The sequence below is a fragment of the Gallinula chloropus genome, assembly GCF_964237585.1.
Source record: "Gallinula chloropus genome assembly, chromosome: 15".
NCBI lineage: Eukaryota > Metazoa > Chordata > Aves > Gruiformes > Rallidae > Gallinula > Gallinula chloropus.
The window spans coordinates 16,258,977-16,284,831 of record NC_140100.1 but is presented as its reverse complement, the minus strand read 5'-3'; the positions used below and the strand labels follow the sequence as shown (position 1 = coordinate 16,284,831).

At 47.5% G+C, this 25,855-nt stretch overlaps 1 protein-coding gene across 1 annotated transcript in view; it reads right to left on the bottom strand.

Moving 5' to 3' along the window:
* ABCC1 (ATP binding cassette subfamily C member 1 (ABCC1 blood group)) overlaps window positions 1-25,855 on the bottom strand; it is a gene marked incomplete at its 5' end in the record, with an annotated part of 45,226 nt that overhangs the window by 1,661 nt on the left and 17,710 nt on the right. Inside the window, 23 exons of the mRNA XM_084270870.1 lie at window positions 143-337; window positions 1,036-1,202; window positions 2,502-2,660; window positions 3,517-3,663; window positions 4,836-4,937; window positions 5,318-5,444; window positions 5,919-6,118; window positions 6,354-6,664; window positions 7,401-7,608; window positions 8,498-8,636; window positions 9,187-9,271; window positions 12,919-13,096; window positions 13,461-13,628; window positions 14,627-14,803; window positions 15,924-16,050; window positions 16,928-16,997; window positions 18,433-18,520; window positions 18,898-19,044; window positions 21,118-21,321; window positions 22,671-22,763; window positions 23,532-23,693; window positions 24,419-24,596; window positions 25,258-25,485. Of these exons, the coding sequence (XP_084126996.1) occupies window positions 143-337; window positions 1,036-1,202; window positions 2,502-2,660; window positions 3,517-3,663; window positions 4,836-4,937; window positions 5,318-5,444; window positions 5,919-6,118; window positions 6,354-6,664; window positions 7,401-7,608; window positions 8,498-8,636; window positions 9,187-9,271; window positions 12,919-13,096; window positions 13,461-13,628; window positions 14,627-14,803; window positions 15,924-16,050; window positions 16,928-16,997; window positions 18,433-18,520; window positions 18,898-19,044; window positions 21,118-21,321; window positions 22,671-22,763; window positions 23,532-23,693; window positions 24,419-24,596; window positions 25,258-25,485 (3,660 nt within the window). The remainder of the gene's footprint in view (window positions 1-142; window positions 338-1,035; window positions 1,203-2,501; window positions 2,661-3,516; window positions 3,664-4,835; window positions 4,938-5,317; window positions 5,445-5,918; window positions 6,119-6,353; window positions 6,665-7,400; window positions 7,609-8,497; window positions 8,637-9,186; window positions 9,272-12,918; window positions 13,097-13,460; window positions 13,629-14,626; window positions 14,804-15,923; window positions 16,051-16,927; window positions 16,998-18,432; window positions 18,521-18,897; window positions 19,045-21,117; window positions 21,322-22,670; window positions 22,764-23,531; window positions 23,694-24,418; window positions 24,597-25,257; window positions 25,486-25,855) is intronic.

Below are 25,855 nucleotides of genomic sequence, written 5' to 3'. Positions count from 1 at the left end.
CCACCCTATCAGAACAGGGACCCCAGCAGCCCCGCAGGGAGGGGACAGACAAGCACTCAGCTCACACAAAGGTGCCTCTTTAGGTAGAGCCCAGAAAAGGGCACGCGTGGTGTTGTCTGCAACAGCAGTGGTGGTACTGTACCTCGTGTAGTCCATGATGGTGTTCAGGCGATGTGCTATGGTTAAGACAGTACATTCTTCAAACTGAGACTTGATTGTGGACTGGATGAGTTTGTCTGTTTCAAGATCCACAGCAGCCGTGGCTTCATCCAGAACCAGGATCTTGGACTTGCGGAGCAGAGCTCGCGCCAGACAGACGAGCTGGCGCTGTCCCACACTGTGCAGATGGGATGGGAGGTCAGGAGGAGGCACCACAAGTCTGCAGGGTTCTCTGGGAATCCCAGCAGTTCCCTCTAACAGCCCTTCTGAAGCAGAGGTGCCAAGAACCCAGCTCTTTAAGATGGGTCAGGCTGGTCTTACTGCTTCACTCACTGCGTGTGACACCACAGCCCTGCACAGCGAAGCCTCGGCAGCGCACTGGGATGGTGTCACAACCAAATCAACACAGTGCTGAGGATGGGGCTTAAAGCAGCTCCTGCAGACTGAACACAGCTCCCTGCTCTGGTGCGAAGAGCAAGCTCAACTCCCTGGAAAAAACACATCTGTTGGGCAGCAGCCACAACATTCACAGCATGGGCTATAAATAGCAGGCTGCTGCTACCAAAGCCCCCTCAGAGGCTGCCCGAGCTGTCAGACCTCGCAGCACTCCCAGTGTTCCCAAAATTACTTTCAACTCCCTCACTTGAGAGTTTCACACATGCTGAATAAAGTCTAGCTGGTTGCCTGCCTGGTCACACAATGAGAAGTCCCCAGCTCCCTCCCCAGCTCTCCCGTGGGGCGGGGGAGCCCCACACTGCGTGGCTATTGCTGGGACTACGCACCGCCCGAGGGAGCCCCACGGTTCCCGGGGGCAGGGAGCCCAGCTGCAGCCAGGGAGGCACAGCTCCCCCTCTCACAAGCACGGTTCTGACCTACCTGAGGTTCTCTCCACCTTCAGCACACTCGTGATTGAGTTTATCAGGAAGGGATGACACAAAGTTTTTCAGGTGAGCCAGTTCCAGAGACCTCCAGATGTCTTCATCGGAGTGCTGGTCGAACGGATCGAGGTTCATCCGCAGAGACCCAGAGAACAGTATCGGGTCCTGCAGAGAAAGGGGTGATTGCCAGGGTACACTGAACATGGCAAGTGCTCCAGAAACATTCCTTAGGGAACAGAAAGCAGCATGTCCGGCTGCAGCTCCAAGCAAGTCATTCCAGAGTTCTGGAGTGAGACCTCACTTTTTCCAACAACAGCTCATTGTTCTCCCTCACCCTTACTCCTTACACTGCCTGAGGGCCTGACCTCTGCCCTCTGCAGACCTTTCCATGAGTCAGTAACTCATGAATTCAGAAGGGGAAAAACAAAACCACATGAAAAAAAACCCAAAACAAAGGCCACAAAGAAAACCCAACCGCAAAACACTCAGCTTTCTTTTTACTGGGCTGCTGTCAAGAACTGGGCAACTCCCCTCCCAACCCTCTGTTAGCAGGACTACAAGGTCAGCCGTCCACTCCTCTGGGAGTTACACCACCAGGCAACACGTCACAAGTCTGCAGCTGCAGGATTAGTGAGGCCAAAGCACTTTTTCCTTGGACATGGAGAAAGGTACTGCTGACCTGGCTGTGTCAGGCTGCCACAGAGCAACCAAAAGGAGAAAGCAAAGCCCCAAAGCCCCCACCCAAGATCTGCAAAAGAAGGGGTGCAGGAAGCCTTTCACAGTGTGCTCACTTGTGCTGCAGCAGTGGCTTGCACAGGAAAGTTTCGTTGTCTCACACTGAATTAACAGGCAGTAAAAGCTACACCCTGAGAACAAGTGACTCGAGAGGCGAGTCCAGCCCAGACACATTCCCCAGCGTTCTGGACGATGAAGCCCCCGGGTGCTGGGCTGCACTGGGATGGTTGTATACAGGTTTGGGTGAGCACACTGCACACCTGCTGAGGTCAGGCTGCTCTGCAGAGAGGCCCCAAGCAAGTATGGAGCCTGAAGCAGCAGCACAAACCCTGTCCCTCATCTCACCTTCCACCCACTTCTGACACAGCGAACCTCCTGAAGTGACAAGGGAGCCTGTCTCAAGGGGACTCCCCTAAGGGCTCCCACAAACCCAAACACTCCCACTTCCCTGCTACAGGCCAAGGGAATGGTGCCAGTGCCTGAGGGATCCTGGCTTAGCTGGGACCAGACCTCCCCTCTGGGGCTGTCTCTAGTGCTAAAGGGATCAGCGTGGGGTGCTGACATCATCCCTGACTCCAGGGGCCAGGGTGTTGCATCCACATCGCAACTCGGCCACAGCCAATGGAAGAGCCTGCTGAAACAACTCCCTCTGCTGCCTGCAGCGATGGAAGGAAGAACCCCATTCTCCTGACAAAAGGAGTTCTGATAGCAGGGAGGTTCCACACCCACCTGAGGGATGATGGTGATCTTGAACCGCAGGTCATGCAGCCCTATCTTTGCAATGTTAACACCATCGATAATAATCTCTCCTTCGGCTGCCTCATTAATCCGAAACAAACCTAAAGTGAGTGAGGATTTCCCAGCTCCTGTTCTTCCAACTATTCCAATCTGTGGGAAGAAACACAGGACAACTTACTCTGGGGAAGGGTGAAAGCATTTCCAAGCACTTCTGGAAATGGACACATCTGCAGAAGGTGTTTGCTGGGCTCTCAACACCCCAGGACAGCCTAACAAATTGAGGCCAATTAAAGGGGAAGAAAAAAATCACTGGATATAACAGAACAAGAACTAAAAGCATCAAAATACACAAAGCAGTCACAGAAATGCAGATGGAATTGGGTAAACAGGACTCAGTTTCCCTAATCCTTTGTTTGGTTCATGCTTCACAGCTACAACTGCAGACCTGCCATTTATCTTGTTTGAATTTATAGCAAACACACACCAGAAGCACTCAGTTTCACACTGTGAAGCTTCAGTTCCCTGTTAGAGTGAAGTCTTCACTTCTTTTTCATCCATATACAAGTTTGCTGCTTGGGTTGGTTGACAGGTCTCTTGCCACTTGCCCTCTCCAGCCACTCAGGGTGGCATCCTGCCCGTATCTGTGGGCAGAACACAACTAGGGATGCTGGGTACTTCTGTCTTGCAGCTCCTTTTATGCTGCCGTGCAAGATCACACTATTATCAGACCTGAGAATCCACAGGGAAGATGACAGTATAAACCCCACTTCCTTAGGAAACCCCACCAGAGGAGACTTCACAAGACCCAGGACAGTGAACCTTCATCCTGGGACACACTGTGACAGGATGAGAGCCCACAGCCTCTGCCAGTTGCAGCAAGGTGGATTCTACAGAAGCTCTGCTTGTTTTAAGGACCCAGGACACACTACCAACAGGCCCAGACCTCTTTTGGCTTATGCAGGCACTTCCAAACAGTGACACTGTGCTCTGAATTCAGACTGGTTACCTTCTCACCCCCGTTTATGGTGACATTTATGTTCTTCAGAACCAGATCCAGGTCCTCCCGGTAGCGCAGACCGTAGCCTCGAAACTCAACCTTCCCCTCTTCAGGCCAGGTGCTGGCTGGGGCTGTTTGTTCAATGCTCCATTCGGCCTGGAAGGACCACACAGACACATGTCATCAGCTCCCCCTTCAACAGGGCACAGGCTCAGAGGAGAAAGGAATTAAGGAAAATCCTTGTTAGTGTGTAATCTGCAGAAGGAACTGTGATGATGATGATGGGAGGAGAGGGGAAGAGCTGCCCCAAGGCAGCTGAAATGGGTTTATGTAGCCCAGGGTATTACTATAACAAGTCCCACTTGCTGGACAAACTCCCCTGTTCCTAATGGCAGAATTTGGTTTGATTTCTTATTATCCTACTCTGATTTCCCCCTAAGTTGAGCTTGTTTTGCCTGTGACAGTAATTGGTGAGTTATCTCCCTGGTGAGTTATCTCCCTGTCCTTATCTCAACCCAGGAACCTTCACTCCCTGTGTTATCCCTTGCGCACACATCAGAGGAGGAGAGTGACAGAGCAGCTCTGGGGGCTCCTGGTGTCCAGCCAGGGCCGACCCAGCACTCTAAGGAAACCACCCTGGACACCAGACACACAACTCTAAGATGTGTAACCCAGACATAAGCACTAGAAGATTAACAAGCCGGTAAAATAAACAGCTGGTGCCTCAGCCTCCCTCAGAGGTGGGAGAGAACACGCCCCCCTGCACTCACTGGTGCCAAACAAAAGGCTTTCCACTGTGTAAACACTGCTCTGCCACCAGGGAACAGCCTATGGAGAGTCCTCATAAAGTCTGGCTGCAAAATGAATGATTCAAGTCAGGTTCAAGTGACAGGCATGGCAAAGGAGCCATGGGGAACTGCTCCGCAGCCAGAAGGGGCACAGCTGCAGACCAAGGAATGGATGGGTGATTTGTATCCAAACAAGTAAAATCTCTTCCCTGCCCACACCAGGGCAGAGAGGAACACAAATAAAAGATAGTGTCTGAGTACTCAGGAAACCAAAACATTTGTACAGCTCCACTGCTTAGCCCAGGGCAGAACAGCCCATTTCCTAAACAACAGTGTGCAAGTATCAGCAGATACACCTCAACAGCGGCCACAGGAGCTTCCCACTAACACCCAGCCTGTCCCTCAAGGTGGGCACCCAGGGCACTGAGCACCATGCCATCCTGGGCTCAGAGGACACCCCAGCAGCACTCCCAGCCAGGTGTTGGGAGACCTCAGGACAGGGCACTGGTTTCTACAGGTGTGGTGAACAACTCAACACACCTCCTTCTCCATTTCAGCATACTCTTTGACTCTCTCCACAGCAACAATGTTGGTCTCCAGCTCAGAGGACATGCGGACCAGCCAGTTCAGGTACGCTGTGATCTGCAAGAAGCAAACAAGTCCAGAAGCCACTGACAGGAAAGATTACCTGCAGCAAACAAAACCCACCAACCAAAGCACTGCAAGTTTATGGAGAGCTCAGACATGGACCAGATCAGTGCTGGAGTGGAGAAAGGTCCAGATGCCTTGAATGTGCAGGGGATGAGCTGTCTCAGCCACATCCCCTCACACAGACAGGGCACAGAGCAACTGCTCAGCCCCCTTCCAGATGGTCTGTGCATATATAATATTCACTTATGTCCCCTTTATTAAAGGTCCCTCCAAAGCTGTAGCAAGGTTCTGACTTCCTGGTGCAGTCTTAGAATTCAGAGCTTTTTTTGTTTGGTTTAAAAAAACAAAGGTAAAAAAAAGGGCAAAGTTACCTGCAGGGAGTAGGAGACGGAGAGGCCAACCATCCCTGCGCTGAGCTTGTTGCGTGCGATCACCGCAAACAGCGCTGCGAAGAGGACAATGCAGTTCCCCACGTACTCCAGACGCACAGCCAGCCACCTGCAAGACAGAAAAACCTAACACATCTGGCCAGTAATGCACTCACATTGAGGAATCTTGTTTGAGAAGATTAGTATTATGATGTCTGCGTACTGCCAGCAATGCAGGAGCTGCAAGGTAGCTGAGGTTCTGCTCCAGCAGCATGCAAACCTACAGGCATCCACAATTAATAAACCATTACAATGCAGGAATCCCTGTCCTGGCTCAGAAAGCAGCTGTATTTAATACAGGATCAATTAATCAAAGCTTTAAAAAGTTCACTGAGAAAGTAAGGCAGGAACTCTCAGATAGAAGAGAAATTCCAAAGTAATTTTAATCCCATCAGCAAAGTTTAAGTAAATCCTCTGTCCAACAGGATGTATCCTCCTAGGCTTCCCAGCCCTGGAGAGGTATGTGGAGAACAATGACTGCTAAGGAGCACAGGGAGCAGAGCCACATGCTCCCTACACAACTGCCTCTCCACCCCACTGTTACCTGTTTGCAACAATGCTTGGGTAATAAGCCTTCTGATTTTCATCCACCTTCGTATCGTTCTGCTTTATGAAGCGTGCCTGCTCCTCAAAGGCTCGGATGACACTGACTCCCAGGAGGGTCTCGTTGAAGTGGGAGTACACAGGGGAGCGGCTGACAGACTCCAGGCGCTTGAGCTGGCGCGATGTGGCCACGTAAAACCTCTGCAAACCAGAGCACAAGAACCACAGTTACATTCAGGCTGCATCTGAAAGACAAAGGGAACCTGAGGAGAGCTCCCTGCCATCTGGGCTGTTACTCACAGGAATTCAAGAGAGACATGGGAAAAGAGTCGGGAAGGAACTGTCATAAGTAAGAGAGGATGAAGGGCTGCTGGTCCCAGGGACCCCAGGGAAACCCCCTGCCTGTACAACCCCCCTGCCTGCCCAAAGGCCCCACCTGCACAAACAAGTAGACGAGTCCCAGGGGTGGAATGATGACAGCAGCAATAGGTGTGGCCAGCAGAATGATGATGCAAGCCCCAATCACGTTAAAGGTCGAGCCCATGAACATCTTGATGATGGGTGGGATGGTGGAGTCGATGGTATCGATCTCCTTAGAGAAGCGGTTCACCAGGTTCCCACTGGGTGTGCGCTCAAAGAAACTCATTGGAGACCTGAGGACATTGTGCAGCAGGTTAAGGTGCAGGTGTCGTGAAGCAAATATTCCCCCTATTGACACAACCATCGAGTAGCCAAACACAGCAATACCTGGAAAAGAAGATGTGGTGTTAACAGCTTCCACCTCTCACACCAAACCTTTTCCTTCAGTTGTCATCACTTGGCATTAGCACATCTTGAGCACCAGGAGCCCCAGAGCTGGGCTTTGCTATAGGCAGACTGAGCAGCTACCCCCAGTAATTAAACACACACCATCAGTGAAAACACCACATCTCTCTCATGGAGAGAAATTACAAGAGAGTGTGATGTATGAGCACTTCCCTGAGTAAAGGCCACTGAATTCTAGGCAGTGTTTAGGGGGTTTTGCAGGATTTTGAGGGCAGTCTGGGAGCAGGGTGCTTATATGTTAGGTGGCAAACACAGACCTCTAACCACAGAGGGGACACAAAGCCTGGAGCTGGCTCCCTGCAGTGCCCTGGCTGGAGCTCAGGCAGGCAGAGGGAACAGCAGCCAACACAGCACCAGGGCAGCATGACATGACCTCCTGTGAGCCACCTCCTGGGTCAGATGCTTGGTCACCAGCTGCTGGTTCCTCAGCCCCCACAAACCATTTCCATTCTTGGATTTCATTTTAGAGGTTGGTTTGTTTGTCCCCCATTCTTTTTTATTCACTCAAGTTGTTCATCTTTTTACAAAGGAAAAGCCAAAAGCAAAGCCACATACTCAACCCTCAGCAAACTGTCTCTGTGGTTCTGAGGACACCAGGTCATCAGGAGCATTAGAAGCTCAGAAACAGCTACTCCTAGAAGAGGTGAGGAAAGCAAACCTTGAGAAATTCCCAGTGCTCCATACACTCCCAGCCTGACGTCAGTGTACTGCTGTGTTCCGTTGATAACAGGATCATCTGTCCACAGACTTAGCCAGTAGTTGGAAGCCAGGGAAGCTATATGATTACACATGAAGAGGAAGATGCTCAGGAAGGAGATGAAGACTCCAATTGCTTTCATGTAGTCCCAGTACACTGTTGCCTTTACCTGAAGACAGGTAGGAAAAACACAATACATTCATTTTGCAGAGTCAGTTTCACAGCCAGCAATTCCCCCCTCTTCAGTTCCCAGTTCAAGTCAGGATCCCTGCAGCAAGCCATAAAAACACAGCAGCTGCTGTGGGAGAGCCACTGCTTGGGAACACAAGCTGCAAAGCTTCTGTGGAGAGGTGCCAAACCCAACATCCCTCCAGGGCAAGCCAGATCATCTTCCCCTTGTCTTCCAAGGGAAGGGAAGAGTAGGCAGAGGGCTGCTTGAAGTAACAACAGAGCATCTGTGGCAGAGCCAAAATCACTGAGAAGTTCCAGTTTTTGGCTCTTTTTCCCTCACAGGATTACATAGCCTTTAATTAAATCCTTGCTCCACACAGCTTGTACCCTATGATCTATCTTAAACCAAAGGATTCAAGCAGTACTGCTAGGAGGTGTAACTCCCATTTTCCCAGGCACCTTGCTCAGGTTTCTCAGAAAGCCCTGGGTATCCCAGGATTAGATACTTGTGTCTACAGTGGAAACTTGGCTTAAACTCATCTGAGGCAACTCCAGCTTACACTGAAGGGCAGATTTCATTAGGTCACCTGATCTGTCACAGCCTCTCTCCAAGAAATAGCTGCAAGGTTTTAACACGGATTAAACTTTGATGTGGTCAGGCCCATCACCTTAAATGAAAGTTTTGGTGTCAGCACTCTTTCTGCATGCAAACCTCTGCTCAGCTTTGGGAGCAATGGGCACAGCCATGCAACAAGCAGCAAGCCCAAAGATCCACTCAGACCTTTATCCCCCCAGTTACACAGCCTTTAGAAGCTATTTTCTTGGGAAACCCATGGATTTTTCTAGAACTGGAAGCAAGTGCAGGAAGTGGGGACAGGAGACCTTACCCTCCCAGTCTTGGCTGTGTCAGCCTCAGTCAGCTTCCAGGAATTCTTCTCAGCAACTGGCTTCTGCTGCTCTGCTGTGCTGCTCTGGGGCTGCGACTTGCCCGTGTCTCTGCTGTACGTTGAGGAGTTACTGAGCTGCCTGTTTGAAGACATTTAACTTTTAGTCTGAGCATGACATAGGCCCCATGTTTACTTCATAAACAGACTTCAACAGTCCACAGCTCCATTGTCCTGGTGACACTCAACCTCCAGAACCAGTCATCATCAGGCCAGTGGGTGGTGCTGCTTCCCTCCTACCCTCACAGTGCACTCCCTGAGGCATTCGATTCTCAAGAACCCATTCACAATCCGGAAAGAAAAGTGCTTGGTAATCAACCTCAGCCTTTGCAAACCCTATCACCACAGAGTGCAGCTGCTGAAGTGCAAAAAGGGCACCCACAGCAGTTGTGCTCCCAGACACATTCATGAGCTTCCAGAAACATCCCCTCACGTTCTGTGATTCTGTGAAACATCTTCAGCCTCACTGCCCTGGGACCTGGAGACACAGAGCAGGAGCAGGCTCACCTCTCAGGCTGCAGGACCCAGCATGACACATTTTCCTCTAACACATACCACAAAGACTACACTGCTGTCTGTCCATGACAATAACAGGGTGGAAAAGTCTGAAAAGACAGAAAGAGACTACATACCTGTGCATCATCTTTCCAGGGGCTTCATTCACAAGGACTCCGTTTTCTACAGGCTTTCCTTCCTTTCCTGATGGACTGTTTGCATCTGGGAGGGTGTGGAAAGGCAAACATGAACATGGCAAGCAGAGATACAAAGGTTTCATTTGGATCCTAAAGGCCAGGTGCAGTCCTAAGGTGCACACCAAGGGGGAGTGCAGACACTAACAGGTAACTGACAGGTGAGCAGAGCAGCTTGGTTCCACCCAACACCACTGCCTGGCAAGACAGTGAACATTTATTTTTCTACCAAAGGTCAGTAATAACATAATGTAATTGCAAGGACACCCCTGCTGTTAGAGCATGCAGTACCAAACCACACCAGGACTCGCTCTGTGAAACAAGCCACAACAATCCAACCAGTCCTGTTCCACCCACACCTCACACAGCTAACTGTAAATGGGTTTCACTTCAGAAACACAGTGAGAAGGAGCTCTGGCAAATGATGGGGTGAAGCTGAAAGAACAGAAGACACATGCTATTAACTTAGAGCTTCCCTGCAGAATTAACCAGGAAGCAACATGCAGAAGCCAGGTGTTTGTAAGCAGCCACAGGAGTCAGATTAAGCAAGAGGTTCTTCTGTGTCACCTCTCAAGGAGGAATGAGCACAGCCAACATGGGGCTGATAGGTATTTTAAGGACTTGACAGCATTTCCTTTCAGTCTCCCCTGTGAGACCCAGCAAGCATCCCAGCATCGTATCACCCTGAAGTGCCACTGAAGCTCTAACACCACATGAAGAAAAGAAAACTGCAAATAAGCTATCCTGCGCTTAGAGCTCTTGAGTTCCATTTCATGCTGTAGGCTACACAGGCTTCCTGCATTTACCCCTGAGAGCGAGGGATGCTGGAGATGGTCACAGGAAATCTGACAGGTGCACCCGGGGCACAAGCTCCCTGATCAGGGCTGTGCTGAAAAGCAGGAATAACCAAGGGCAACAGCTGCCAACTCCATGGGAGAGCAAAGGGGACCTCAGGGCTGAACCCTAAACGATGCCTCTCAGTACACTCACTAAGCCCAGGCTGCAGCTTTAGGGATTATTTACAGCTTCCTCATGGAAGTGCTTGAGATAAAGAACTGTTGTTTGCAAGCTGACAGGCCAACTGTTGCAGCATCACACAGAACACCATGCAAGCCAAGCTGGCACCTCCCATTGCACATGGAATTCTTCTAGTGATGACTCAATCTCTTGTAAACTGCAGCTAATCACATCACTCCAGCCCAAGCACTGATTTAAAGCTGCATGGCACAAGAGCAGTTACCTGTTTCCAGAGGCTGAATCGCTCCCTCTAAGGAAGGATCTGAGTCTAAAAGCAGACATAAGTAACTCTTTCCAGAACACACTCAACCACATTCAATCTTTACAAACCCAAATGCATCCAAGTAGCACAACCTGAGCCAGAGACCACGAGTGCTGAGGGCAGGGTGAAGGTTGCTGAAATGGACCTTGTTTAATGCTAAGCCTCACACACAACCACAGACGACAACCTTGAGGGGAAAAAATCCAGATCAGATGGCTACAGGTGAACGATGGAGAAACTTTCACTCAAGATATGCACTAACAGAGAATAAAAAAGCTTCAGTGGCCCCATACTGACAGCAGAGCTCCTCACTGTGTGCAGAGAGCTACCACGTGGGCTCTCCCCAGAGGGGGATGATGCTGCAGTCGATTATCTCTGAATGACTGGAACTGAGAAGATGCAAAGCATCACATTTACAGCCCAGCAGCTGAAGGGACAGCCTGGAAACACAGGCATGCTGGGCTTTACTGGGTGATGAAGGCACAATGGTGATTCCTTGCAGGTATGAAACCCCAGCCCATAACTCCAGTTTAATTTTGTTGTGAGATACACACTGGTACCCAGTGTATAACACAAAGCTGGAAGCTTTCTTCCTTTCAGATTCAGCACTTTTAAAACTGAGTATTTTTCCTTGCTGCTGCAGTTGGGAAGCAGTTTACAGAGAGGCTGAGGCAGCCCTGCAAACCTCCCTCCTTCACACTGTCTGTTACAGAAAACAGGTTTCTACTTGGTGCTGGAAAACAGCTGAGCTTTGGGAAATGAAGTCCAGAGAATTTCAGAAAAACTTCAAGGACATTCAACACCCAGTAATAGCTACAAGTGACCGACAAGCGGCTTCCCCACAAGATATGAGAGACACTCAGACTGTTGAGCTACACACTACAGTCCTGACCCTTAGCACTTGTTAAGAGTCCTTTTACCCCTTCTCTTCCAAAACAAGTGGAGTACCCCTTGTGCTGACATTCTCAGAGGAAAACAAGCAGAGTAGCCACTGGAAGGTCTTTCAGCTGTTTATGTGACTGCAAAGCCACAGAGCCAAAAGCTGGGAATTCAGCCATCTGAAGCACAGCCCACACAGAGCAAACCAGATGTAGAATTACTAACTCTGCCTTCCAGGCACTGCAGTCACCACCAAAGAGGAAACACAGTTTAATAGTATTTCAGCCTTATGGTGCAGTTGCATTTCTGTGGAGCCACTTCTAATCCCCACGAAAACTAAATATAGCTCCAGGCTGTGCAAGGACAAACCAGAGTTAATGCTGAAGCCATCTGGGAACAAGAACAAAAGCCCAACACACACCTTGAAACAAACCCCAACATCTGTCGCATTAGTCTGTCTGGGGGGGAAACAGAGTCAGGAGAAAGCTACTTTAGGATTACATATCTGCTACCTGCACAGCAAGGGGTGTTGCAGCAACAGCTCCTGGTCTGGATGTGGGGAGGGGGGACCCCAAAGCAGGGCTCAGCTATGGCTCCAGCCCAGTCTGTGCAGGCAGCAGTACTGGCACCAGCACACCTGCCACACTAAATGCCAGAAAATGGACCAACCACTACAACAAATCAGATGTTTTTTGTAATTTAACAAGTAGTACCAGTCACTCTGGAGAAGCCTGCATGCCATAGACACAGTGGGGCACCCATCTGACATGCCCACAGCCAAAAGCCCCACTCTGAGCTGCCCATGGCTGAGCAGCAGCTGCCGTCACCCTTGTTGCTGCCTTCTGCATCGAGCAGGATGCTGGAGAACAGGGAGCTCACACCTCCCCTCTGAGCCATCCCAAAGACTCAGGCAGGACAGCTTTCTGGAGCAGGGAGCTCTCCCACACACAGGACAGAGGCAGCAGCACAGCACACAGACAGCAGGGAACCTCAGGAATCACAATGGGAGGAAGGGCCAGCAGCCCACAGGGAGCAGACATGCAGGCAAACCTCAGAGGCTGGGCAGGAGGAGAGGCAGGATGTATTCCAGCCAAGAGAGAAAATCTGAAGTATGATCCTATATCACTGCAGCTCGACAGTTGTTTTGTAAAGCAGGAGGAGGTGGGGACATCAGCTAGAAAAAAATCGAGCTGCTTCCCCCTCTGATCCCCAGAGGAATCATCTGCATAAAGGTGACACTTCCTAACAACCACAGAAAGGTGTGTAAACCCCAGCTGGCCCTTACTTGGTCTCACAATCACCTCACTTCTGCTCCAAGAGGAATTCTACTACAGATCTGCTCCAAGCTTTCCTAAATTTTAAGGAAGAATGCATGTCTAATCCCACAACCTTCAATGCCCCCCAAGAAAGAAGCACCTCTACACACATCACAAGAAATAACTTACCTTTCCTTTAACACAACTCCCTTAACATGCCACACATCAGCTTATCCCCAGAGAAGGTACTGGGAAGCTTACCACTGCTCTCCATGCTTTGGTCAGCGTTGGCGTAGGTACGAAGAAACTCAGCGAAAGCCCCGTCCTGCTTCAGCAGCTGCTGGTAGGAGCCCATCTCAGAGATCTCTCCATCAGACATCACCAGGATTGTATCCATCTGAGGCAGGTAGTTGACTGCATGGGTCACCAAAACCCGTGTCTAAACACCAAAAGGAGAAAGGTTTTTCTAACTTCTTGAATGAGTGAACACAGCAGTTGAGCTACCACTCTTGCTGCTGGAATTCTGTGTATAAAGCAGTAAAAACCTGGCATTTTAAAGAAAAAAACCCCGTCCTTATCTTGATTTTTCCATTAAAAAGTCTGAATTATGGAAACCAGAGTGTGTGTCATTCTAAAAACTAAGTGGTTTATAAAGGTCCTCTAGAATCTCAGAAGGATGCTTTCACTTCTCTGATGTTTGAAATAAACTTGAGAACATGCAACTTGACAAACTTGGAATCATTTGAACTCAGCAAAGAAAAACAAACCATTCCTCTAGGGACAAGTATCTCCTCATGACGTACTTTATTTTTTAGGAGCCCTTTTGGTCCAATAACTTTTTCAAAAATGTGTTTCCCAACATGAGCATCAACAGCTGATAAAGGATCATCAAACAAATAGGCATCTGCGTTGCAGTACACCGCCCGAGCAAGGCTGACTCGCTGCTTCTGTCCTCCAGACAAGTTCACACCCTGGGGAAACAGGAAAACAGGAGCCTTTATTTACACCTGAAGACAGACATCTTACTAGAGTTTGTTCCAGACAAGTAATGGGTGCTTTATAGAAATGGGAGAGGTTTCCACACTGGATGAAAGAGATCTCCATCACAAATAGTTTCACTACAATAGCACAAGCAACAACAGGCAGAATCCACTTGGAAGGCAGCATGTCTGTTAAATTCTCACTGTCAGCACGGGGCTAGTCAAAGAGAGTAGTGCTTCCAAGTCTACCCAACTGTACAGTCAGAGGCTCCTTTCCTCCTCAGTGCTGTCCCTGCAGTGCTGCCTCTGATAGCCAAGCTCTGTTCACACTTTCCAGTTTGGCTGGCCTGCTGACCAGCAAGGAGGATATAAGCTGCACCCTTTCTGGGGCTGTCAGTTAGGAGCTGCACCCCCCTCTGCTAATCAGCCAGCAGGCAAAGCAGGTATCCCTGTGTATCCCTATGTATCCCTACGTATCCCAGTCTCCCAGGGAACTCCACCTTCACAGAACGCCGAGCAGGGCATGTACAGGTAACAGTGCTGGTGTGAGGACACCCAGCCCCACTTCCACAGTGTGCACCACAATGTCTGCACAGGTTTCTAAGCCTTGTGCCACATGTACTTTAGTGACCAAGTGCCAGTTTTGGGGTGCTGGTTGCTTTTGTATGGATTCGAGGGGAGGGGAGGGGTGGGAAGGGGGGTTGTTTGCGTGGTTTAATTGAAACTGAAGCATCCAGAAGATTCTTCTCTTCCCATTCTCATACATTTTTCTGCTCTGTGCCCATGGGAGCTTCACTAAGGACTAAACACTGTCAACTGCAAGATGCTTGAGTTTGTAACTGAAGACAGGCAGTTAAAATTTGCCTCTTGCTCTAGAGGATTTCTACTCTGAACGTTTTAAATTCAATACAGCTTTAAGATCAAATAGAAGTCATATGGCTTTAACCACAAGCAGTAGCACTGGTAGGGCAGGGTGGGTATTTAAATACCTTTTCTCCTATTTCTGTTTTGTCCCCTGTAGGAAGCAGCTCTATATCAGGCAGCAGTGCACAGGCCTCAATCACTCGCTTGTACCGGCTCTGGTTCATCTCCCTCCCAAAGACAATGTTCTCCTCCAGCGTGGCATTCTGCACCCAGGCTTGCTGGGGGACGTAGGCTACTGAGCCCTGCAAGAGAAATCCAGGTCCTTATTGAGGAGAAGTGGGAGCACAGCAGGGCTCCGCCAGCCAGGCAGCGCTAATCACCTCACAAATTGCCTATGGTCGTTTCAAAGCTGCACCAAGTAGTTCTTGGGCTACTGCCCCCTCCAACGTGCTATTTTCACAATCCTCTCCACAAGTGAGTGTAACAGCAGGCTGGTGGAAAATAAAGGACTTCAAACCAAATATGACTCTCTAATGTAAACTTGGAGGAAACATTTGTTTAGAGAATATGATTGCACAATTACTGAGTGTCAGAAGTCGTTTATGTTCTGCATAAAACAATTTAATCTGGAATGCAAGTGTCTCACAAACCCATCCCTGCCAAGGGATTTCTGCAGAAAGCAGGGGAAGCCATTTTTACATAAAAGTCACTTCAAAGGAAGAGACTGAGCTAATGCAAAGTATTTTGCTTTGAGGATTAGTTCTGCCTTGTCTTTCTGCACAAGGAATTGGTGGTTCAGATCTCACCTACTCTACTTTTCCTAAATAATTCTGGAGGTGACTAAACGTGCATTCTTTTAAGTGCAACTTATCTGTTTCACTCCTAAAATAATTCTCTTTTCATACATTATGGCAGCTGCAAGATCCAAACCAAGGACTTTTTACTTCTTATTTCCCAGTTCATTTTTCCTCAGAGCTCTGTGCAACTCTGATGCCTAAGAAAGCACAAAGGATAGCAGCAGCTTTTCCCATGTTTGGGTACCTGGGTGCACCCTCTCTCCTTGTAATTGTCCAATGTCTAAGCAGTTTAGAACCAGCACTGCTCTCCCTGTAACAGGCCCTCCCTGCCTCACACCCGGCTGCCAACAAGACTCACCAGAACACTCCTCTGAGACCTCTCATTTAGGTTTCAGATTCACCCTATCATTCCTTTTGGGTAAATGTGAACCCAGCAGATTTAGAAGTGTTGGGTGGAGGCTCAGCAGGCAGTTAGTTACAGGGAGTGCAGGCCAAGGCATAGGCAGGGCTTGCCAGGAAGCCAGGCTAAGAAATGCATTCCTTTGGAAGGCTGTCTCTTGCCCTCTTCACACCACTAGAATCCCTCTGGCAGGAACAGCTGAACAATTCTTCAGACACATCACACCTTGACAGCCACGTAGCCTTCCTTTTTGTCCATCTCCCCCAGCAATGCAGACAGCAGTGAAGACTTTCCACAGCCAACCTGACCAACAACAGCTACCAAGGAGCCTTCAGGAACAGTGAAACTGATGCTGAAACAAAGCACACATAGTTCAGCCCCGCTTGCTGGCACATCCCAGTAATTAAACAGACACTGAACAGCCCATATAAAGCCAGATGCAATGTGAACACCCACTACAAGTGCTGACACAGCACTGAAGCTTTAACTGCTTGAAGACACAAGGCTCTCCTTCAGAAAGCACCCTGCTCTTCTTACACACAGCACCTTCATGTGCTGATAGTCCAAAGGGGAAGAAACAAGGGAAAAAGGCACTGTGACACAACCCATCCAGTATGTTCTGTGAACACAAATGTAATCACCAAGGGATGCTTCCCAACCAGCATCCTTGTCCCAAAGGATATGCAGTGCAGTTTAAGGCCAAAGAAGGAACACCCAGAATTAAGGAAGAGGACAGGGCTTGGGGAAGACACAGCTTGTAGCCACATCACCCCAGTGACTTAGTCACACCACGTGCAAGGCTCTCCAGGGGTTTTCTCCAGCATGGGAATCAGGGATGGCTACAGTTCAGGGAGAGTAGGATTTTTTAAGGGCAGCCTCTGAGGACACAGTGCAAGCATGAGGACTAGGGATAATTACGAGGGACTAATCTGGCTGGATCCTCTAGATGGAGCTCATCCCATCTGTAGGACGTAGCTTGAAATCCACCAGGCTTCCTCTCCACCCATTACAGCCCTTGCTACTCCCCTTTTTGCATCCCATAAATACAACATACTTTGCTAATTCTCTAGTTCATAAAGTCCCTAGTTTAAACAGAGACACAGAACAAGTGTTATTTGTTCCTGTTCCTTCAAGGCAATAAGCCCCTCTGCACAGAGTTTGTAATTCACATACAGATCATTTATCATGCAGCAAGATTATGGAGTGGAGCAAAGGGTACTAATTCTTACCTGTTCAGTAGAGGAGGATCGTTTTTGGACCAGCTAAACGTTGCATTCTTTACAACAATGCTTCCTTCAGCTGAAAACCAGAAAATTCACATATATATAAAAAACTGCCAATGCAAGCAGCTGTGCACTCTGGATCACGCTACAGAAGTCACTCCAGGCACACACAGGCAGCAGTATAAAGCTACTTCCCCAGCAGAACCACCTGCTGCTCACATCAAGAGCCTGGGTTCTGCTTTGACTGAATTGAGCAAGACAGCAGAGGTTCCAAAGTTACCAGGAGGCACGGGGATGTTGACTATACCAAGGTACAGACTTACTGGACTACATCCTCTTCACCCAGCAAGTCAGTTCAAGAAACTGGCAGCCTCAACCTACCTTGTGCTTCAGTGGAAGCATCAGCTAAACTGCCAGTTCCACACCTGACATCGAGCTACCACAAGGCTGACTGAGCAAAATAAATCGAACTACCAGATAAAGTAACTTTGGCCAAAAATGCCATTCCATGAAATGTCCCATGGTACAGGCATCTGTAGAGTTTTACAGCCACAATTCAAAATATACCACTCCTAATTCAACCAAGTATGCAATAAATACTTAGTCTAAGTAAATATTTACATAGTGTGCAAGTACAACCCATTATGGACACAAAAAAAACCCCAAACAACAAAATCAAAATCTAAATATTCTAAATAATCTAAATTTCTAAATATTTGAGAGCAATGTATTCATGGTTATCAGCTGAGAAAGGGGAGGAGGAGATATTCCCAAGAGGAAGATGGAGAGAAGAAAAATAAAATAAAACCCCCAGCAGATGGCTGCTTCCCAGAAAGCCAAGTGACTAAAACGATACAGAGCTCAGCCTAGTGCCTGAGGGAGCGATGGGATCTCGTTATCTCTGTAAAGAGGAAGCAAGAAAAATTATTTAGAAATTCCTGACACAGTTCAAGTCAAGTTTGTTTTTAGTGGAAAAGGGCATTAATCTTGCAGTATGTGTGCCTTCATGCTTATCTACCACCTCTGGCTCCATGCAGGCAGGATACAGTGGGAGTGGCACCGAGTGACACGCTGCACACAACAGGAAGCAGCAGCACTTGCCAGGACTGGGACAGATCCTTTCCCCTTCAAGGGTGCTGAGGTGTGACATGTTGGCTCTCCAAAAGGCTGAGGTTTGCCATGGCATTAACAACCCTTCTGTTATCAGCCTACAAATTTCATGTGGCTGCACTTAAAACAGCATAACAAGTGATTTTTAAAGTGACCATCTGTGTCTTGAAGCAACCACTCTGTAGTTTGGACACAGGAGCCGGGGAGAGGAAAGGAACTACCTGAAAGGTGATAGCAGCAGTATAGAATTTTCAAGTTACAAGCTCTCTTCTCTGCTTTCTGGCTAAAATTTGTCAGTGGAATCCACCAAAACGCAGTAATTTTGTTACAGAAAGCAAGAGAAACACTACAAAGCCACCCAAAACCTGCACACACTGATTTCAACAGGAAGAAACACTCACCCTCTGTGACAGGACCCCTGATTATACTGTCTGGATCCAGCTCTTCATGTGACAGGAACACCCTCAGGCGCTTCAAGGAGACACTGGCCTGCATGGGAAAGGGATGCAAAGCTACCTTATGCTCTGCTTGTTACATTTAAGACCTTGTGGCTTTGCACCACGTACACATGACATCATTATTATTCACTGCTAATCCCTCCTTAAACCCACTGCACGTAGTTTCCTGGAGAGTGAGGCTGCACTTCCCAGGCCACAGGAAACAGATGATTTCAGGAACACCCACCCACCCTAGCTGAGGTTGGCAGTTTTGCTTGCACAGCACTTAGCACACCGGCACTGCAACAGCTCCCTTCCTGAGGTGACTGTCACCAGTAGACACCCACTGTTCTCTGAGCACAGAGACGTGATCTTCCCACCCAGGGGCTACTTCTGCCTGAAAACACGTGTTAGTGATGGGTGTCTTACCTCTACTATGCTGCTGATAACCATAGGAAGCATGTTCAGTGGAAACCTGAGGATGTTGAACAATGCTAGGGAAACAAATGCCTTCTGAGCATCCAAGATGTTGCTCTTGTCTATCGTGACATACACGGCAAACGTGGACAAGGCCACCTGAAACACAGTGCAATGGGTACAGTGAGGGTACATTTCTAACACCACAAACTCAGGAGTTAGAGTCTGGCAACTGGAAACAGAGATCTACAAATCAAAGAGCAGCGGTCTGGTAAGTTCCTCCTCCCTAATAAGTCTTTTTGCAAAACAAACATCTGATTTAAATCTATTGCTGTCAAAACTAGTTGGTGACTCTTCGTGGAAAGGTGTCAAACACTCACTTTCTTCACCAAGCAAGGGTGAAACCACAAATGTCCCAGGTTATCTGTGGTCACACTGCAAGAGAAGAGTGAGAGGAATGACTGCTGGCCTTCCACAACAGAAAAGTTTAAGATCCACACTGAACAGGAAGATGACCTTGAACCATCTCAACATCCAGCAGCTCTTTCCCACAGACTGCCACTTAAAAGAAGAAACCATGGCAGGCTAATCTCTGGCACTCCTCTCCCTCCAGACTCCAAACAATCAGCTCCAGTGCCTGGGGAAGGGCCTCACCCAAGCACAGCATCCACTGAAGCCACTGGCAGTGCTGCTCAGAGCCTGACTGCTGTGCAGACACGCTCCCATCGTCCTTCCTGCAGCGCTGGCTCAGCCCTGCCTGGTACAGTAGCTTGTTTGTACAACCCTGAGTTTGGACAGCCACATCCCAGGGAGAAAGTCCTCCCACAGAGATCAAACACAAGGCAGGCTCCAAAGAATAACTTCACAAGCAGCTTGTCTGCACTCTTGTGTTACCAGCTATTAGTCTGAAATACACCCTTATCAGCAGGCAGAGCAGGGGAGGTACTGCAAAATGAAGAGCTTCCTGACACCCTTAATAAACAAGGTTTAAAGAGCCCTGGCCACGGACATGGGAGGAGTAGAGGAAACAGTTTTGCATGTGAAAGGTGCTTTCAAGTAGGTGTTTGCAACCATTCTGTACCCAGTAGATCAGAAAAACATCTACCAAAGAACAACACCCTGAGAGAAACAGGATGTTAAAGAGCAGCCTTGTGCTTTGGGCTGTGGATCCCGCCCCAGCAGCGAACCCCCTGAGGTGCAGGAGCTCAGCCACACAGCCGGTGTGTGCTCACAGGTACTCCAGAGAAGACCAGTTCTGCTGAGGAACAGCACTATGGAGTCCAGCTGCAGAGTTTTATTTAGCAGCTTCATTTAATAATGTATTAAGCTGAAAACTCTCAGACTTCTTTTAGAAAAGCATTCGCCCAAGAATGCAGCTGCTGCTTCCTACCCAGGGCACTGCTCCTTCTGCCTTTCATCATGCCCCAAACATAATGTAAACACTGAAAGTGTTTGTGGGGAAGGAATCTCAGGCTGGAAAGTACACTTAAACACCTTCAACTGGAACAGCACATATTTTATCCTAATGTAGTCATGGCTTTTATTTGCTGCTGCCCACAGCAGCGATGGCCCCTTGCTCTTATAGGGCCCAAAGCAGTTTTGATGTGAGCTCACCCTGCTCTCCCTTTTATTAGTTTAAATGTAAGCTAACCACAAACACAGCAGGGATGTTTAGCATATCAAGAATACTATTTTAAATAAGAATTTAAAGCAACCCCTGGGTATGTAATGGCTTTTCCTCTCCACACTGTTCTTAAACAGATGCCAGGAGAAAGCAGGCCAGAGGGTATGCCTGGTGCACAGTGTCCCATTCCATCAAGGGCTCCTGTTTAAAGATCTGCTCTCTCAGAAAGATGATGAAATATGGGAATTTTTACTCTGTGCCACAGCTACCACCTGGAGGAGGGCACTTGTGTGCATGAGTAACCCCTTCTAAGCCCAACAGTGCATTTAGTCTTGGGTTCCTCAAGTTCATCATCACAAATAGAGGGGGACACTGGTTTTTATTTTTAAATACCCTGGCCATCAGCTTCCAGAATACATCCAACTTGGACGCTGCTAAATTTAAAAAAAATAATAGTGCCTTTTCATAGAGAAGTGGAGACCCAAGTGTTCCCCACTGCCACAGAGGGCAAACTGACTGACCCACTCATTTAACCAAAGCAAAGCTCTCAAGCAGCGCCCTGGAAAGCACCATCCCACACAGGACAGCAGACTTCTTGTTTCACTTACCAGAAAAGGAGCACAAACCCAAGTGAAGGTTGCCATTGCAGCAAGGTAAGCAGATTTTTTTAGGACTTTGAGCTCTTTCTGTCTGATCTCTAATACCTTCTCTCTGAAAGCTAATTCCCAAGCATAGAGTTTCAGAACTTTAATCCCATTGAGAATTTCATTCATCAGCTTAATTCTGTTGTCTTTGCTCTTCATTTGAGCCACCTAAAAACAACATGGCAAGAAAATAATTAGCAGAGCACAGTACTTGGCAGACCCACAAAGTTCTGAGCTTTGTATTTTGCAATGGCAAAATTCACCTCATCATCATCAAAAGCTTACTAGCCTCCCAAGCAGGAAATCTGAGATGCTATCTGAACAGACAAATATGCAGAATTAACAAAGTGTTTTAAACCACTTAAAAGAATGCTTCATGCAACTGAAAATCCAAACCAGGATGAACAGAACTGTGGCACTGGTTTAAGTGGGATTGACCCTGCATCAGGGAGGCCTGGGACTCAAGTTCCTTCCAGGCATAATCTGCAGTTAAAATATAAATCACTATAATCGAGTTTCAGTGATGCACAGGTTGCATCTAACCTGGACAGAACTTGGGTTTGCTTCATTTGCAGCACTATGAATGGCTTTCTGATGGCACCCTAAGGAAAAAAGCTTTCTGCTCAGCCAGGAAAAGAAAGTCCATTCCTCAGAAGTTACTGTCTTCATGAAGTATTTTAATGAGGACAGTGGGAAGCTGAAGCAACCCTCTGACTCAGCACTAGGCAGTCAGTGGACTGCACCGTAGGGCTGTCCCAGACAGCTGTACACCAGAGGCAGGGTAGCTGTGACAGGCTAGATAGCCTGGTTTCTCCCATGGAGGAACCAAATGCTGCAGCGTATTTTGAAGAACGTGTAGAGCTTAAAAAACTTTGGTTAAATTGATCGCCTCTGACATTCAGTGACTTCACTTAGCAGTGAAGTCTGTATGTGGTGAGGCTGCACTGGAAAACACAAGAGTTTCAGTCTGCTTTTACCCATGTACACTGGCACAGCCTGGTCCCATCTAAATAAAAGCAACTAGCTATCAGGAACAGCCACCAGCTGAGACTTCTTCCTCCTCAGCCCTCCCAGGGAAATAGAAAACCACCCTAAGTATCTCAGCAAACCACAAGTACACACCCCCAGCACTGCAGCCATCAGCTGAAAACATTTCAGTCACTAAGGTTCATTAGAGAGCCAGGAGTTTACATTTCCACTTCAGTTCTTAGGCAGCAAGTTAAAAACCAAACCGATTCCAATCATTGGGCTTCTCATGAAGCTGGATAACCTGCTGCCTTGGCCTTAACTGCTGCCTAATTTTTAGACCATTACGTACAGATAGGCTGCAAGCTGAAAAATGTGTGTTTATTGTGGGTACACAACACCTCTGACCCTTTCTTTCCCGTTTTTTTAAAGGGCTATATAGAGGGAGTGGATAAAATTTAAAATGGCAAAGCTCAGGAACAAGTCTAAAAACTGAACATGGTTCATAAAAGCAGTGCCATACACATATACATACACAGAAAGGTTCTCACCTGGTAGGTTTTTGTCTTCATTGCCATCACAGCATTAATTGGAACCAGAAGGATCATGACAGCCACACCTGCCAGCACTGAAGGACCTAAATTCTGAAAAGCACTTCACTGTAAACATTTATTCAAACTCATTTTTAAAAGTCTTGACTCAAGCCACTGCTTATGCTACAGAAGAGGATCTAAAATAGCTCTTCAACCTCTTCTTCCCTTTTCACAAACAGCATGGGGGAAGAAGAGGACAATCAAGCTGGGTCTTCGGTTGATGCTGACATGCTTTGATTTTCAAAGCAAGCACACGTATATGGCCCCCATATAGAGAGTGTACATAGATAATCTATATACACACAGCTGTCTAGACACACAGAGATGTTTTTAATGTTTTCCAGTTTTTGCTGGTCTGCCTGTTCTTCTGAAGTAGAGATCCATGCAGGAAGCCACAGACTACTTTGGGAGCTGTGTTACCTTCCTGACTGATAGTGAGGATCAGGAAGACCCAGCCTGGTGACTGTCTGTACTAGAAACAGCCAACATCTCATAGGGGGACTCTCAGCGTGGGATCAAGACCACTTGTCTTTAAAGCAGGCTGCAACTGAGGTACTACTGTAGGTGCTGCAGTGCCCCAAAAGACAGCAGCCCCATCTGCATCCTCCCCACACACACACAGAGGTATGGGAATTCAGAATCTCCTGCCTGTCTTCTTGGCAGCAGAGACAAAAGCAGCTCTGAATGGCCTCTAAACAAGCAGCATTCTCTCCACACTGCCATAAATACGCCAGTGGTCTGAACGACAGCTCTATTCACAACCACAGGAAGCAGCTCACTGCATCACTAAAGTCGGCAGGAAACACACACAGAACTCACCTGCCAGAGTAAGTACAGCGCTAGTATCACCTGGAGAGGCGCAGACCAAATCATGTTTATATAGGTAGCCAGGTCCATGAACCTCTGAGCATCCACAGACATTAGATTCACAATCTCACCCACAGTAGAAGTCTTTCTAGCAGAATTTGTGATAACAAGTGCCTAGGTACAGATGAAAAATAAAAAACAAGGCAACATGAACAGACTCATTTGCCTGTTGTCTACAGATTCAACTGCTCTACAGACCTTCACCTTTAACATCACAAGCAATCATTCTTCTGCTTCCTTCTGTTTACCCCACACATCTTAGAAAAATGCAAGTTTTATACTCTGAAGCAAGCAGCTGTGTTTAAACTAAAAAGGAATGATGGACAACAGGCAGTCTTTGGGGTTGGGGTTGTTGGCTTTCTTGCTGGGGGGGAGGTATTGCTTGCTTTGGTTTTACTTTTTAGTCTAGGAAGTGGGAACTTCACTTCTTGTCACACATTTTTCTCAGAGCAAGCAGTCCACAGCTTTCCAAAAATCTTCCAGCTTATTCCACAGTGAGGTAGCACTGCTGCTAAGTCTCAAATGAAGCACTAAATGTAGGTGCACCTTCATTTCTGTACAAGCTGAAGCAGTTTCACACCCCTACTCTAAACGAGACAGTTTCTTATTTGGCAGTGGGAAGGAAGAGGTACCTGAACTTTAACTAGCGAATTAGAAAACTGTAAATTAACTGTAGTAAATTGGAATTCTTAAAGGCTTTCATTTATAAAGTAGATATTATCTTATTTTTATTAAGAGCCAAGAATCAACCTCCCAGAGTCTCCCAACCACTTAAGATTAAAGCATTGCATTGGCACCATCACCAGTGGGTACTGTCGTGCATTTAAAGCAGCACATACCTTTCGATAAATGACACCAACAATAGCTGTCTTGAGCCTCATCCCAGTTACAAAGCAAATATGGAAATACTGGTGAAGAATCAGTGTCTGAAGACAGGCACAAACAAACAGCAGCCCTGTATAGAAGTAGCCTTGCCAGTTTGGGGCAGCTTTGTTATTTACAAAGTTGATTAGCAATCTGTGGAGAGAGGAATTAGTTTTCTTCAGATGCACAAATTAAAACAAAACAGATTTACCACCATAGACTATTCCCAGTGCTATATGGGTCATGCAAGCACCCAAAGCACCAAACTTAGAGAACACTTAAAGCAAACTTCTTAGAAACAGGTTCTCATTTTATGCCAGCACACATCACGCCCTCCTAAACACCTACTACTTTGTTTTAAAGTATCACATACCTCACATGTACAGCATTCTCTTGGGGCTACACTGAAATGCCTCATATTCTCTCCAGCTAAAACACAACCACTTAAATCTCTCACCTCAGAGCAACTCATCTCATCCCACCCCCTTAGCTCTCTGCTGCTTCACATACTAGGACTTGCAGTCCCACAACCATTACAGGCTGTAATGAAATAAACTCTCCTGCTATCGTTGATTATGCTCCTGCCTGGCCTTCCTAGTGCTGGGAAGGAAGATAGAAAGTCAAGACATTTAATGTGCAATGTTGTAATCTGAAAACCAAAGGACCAAAATCATCTGTGTGCTTGGTCTCTAACTTGCACAGCTTTTTCCCACTGGAATACCTGAAGGCAAAGCCGCCTGGTGAGTGGAATACCAGCATGTTTAAAATTCTGTTCACACACTTTTAATACAATAATGAAGTGTATAGGTCTTACTTCAGAATTTCTGGGCCTGCAAACATCAGGAGATCATGTGCAGCTTTAAACAGGAAGCTCATGAGAAAATATGGTCCAAAGGTTTTATATAACACCTTGAATAATGATGCTTCAGAGCTCTTCTGAGATGGTTTTATGATCAAAGCTTCAGCCTCTTCTGTTGCATCACCATTTGAGTCACTTGGTTTTTGCTGCTTCTTGGGCGAGTATAACATGTTTAACAGTTGCCTGAAATAAGAATAGGTATACAATGCAGCCTTTATTCAAGCATAAAGCCAACTGGGAAAATGCACAGTATGCAAATGAGATGTTTATGAGCTGTTTATTGCCCTTTGTAATAGTTTAACTGGGTTCTAGTGTCATTCAAACATCCTTTTAATCATACAACCATAGCTAAATGAACTGGCCATTCAGAAACGGTTGTCTTTGTAGGGATTGGCAACATCCCTGTCAAATCTGTTCTGTAGGCCTGCCCTGGGGAACAAGGAATAGGGCCATAACCCGTGTTAAACTTAGAGAGCAAAGGACACAATTCTTCTAGAACCCAGTATGCTGAACTTCCATCCTAACAAAGGCCTCACTGTACCACTGGAGTTAA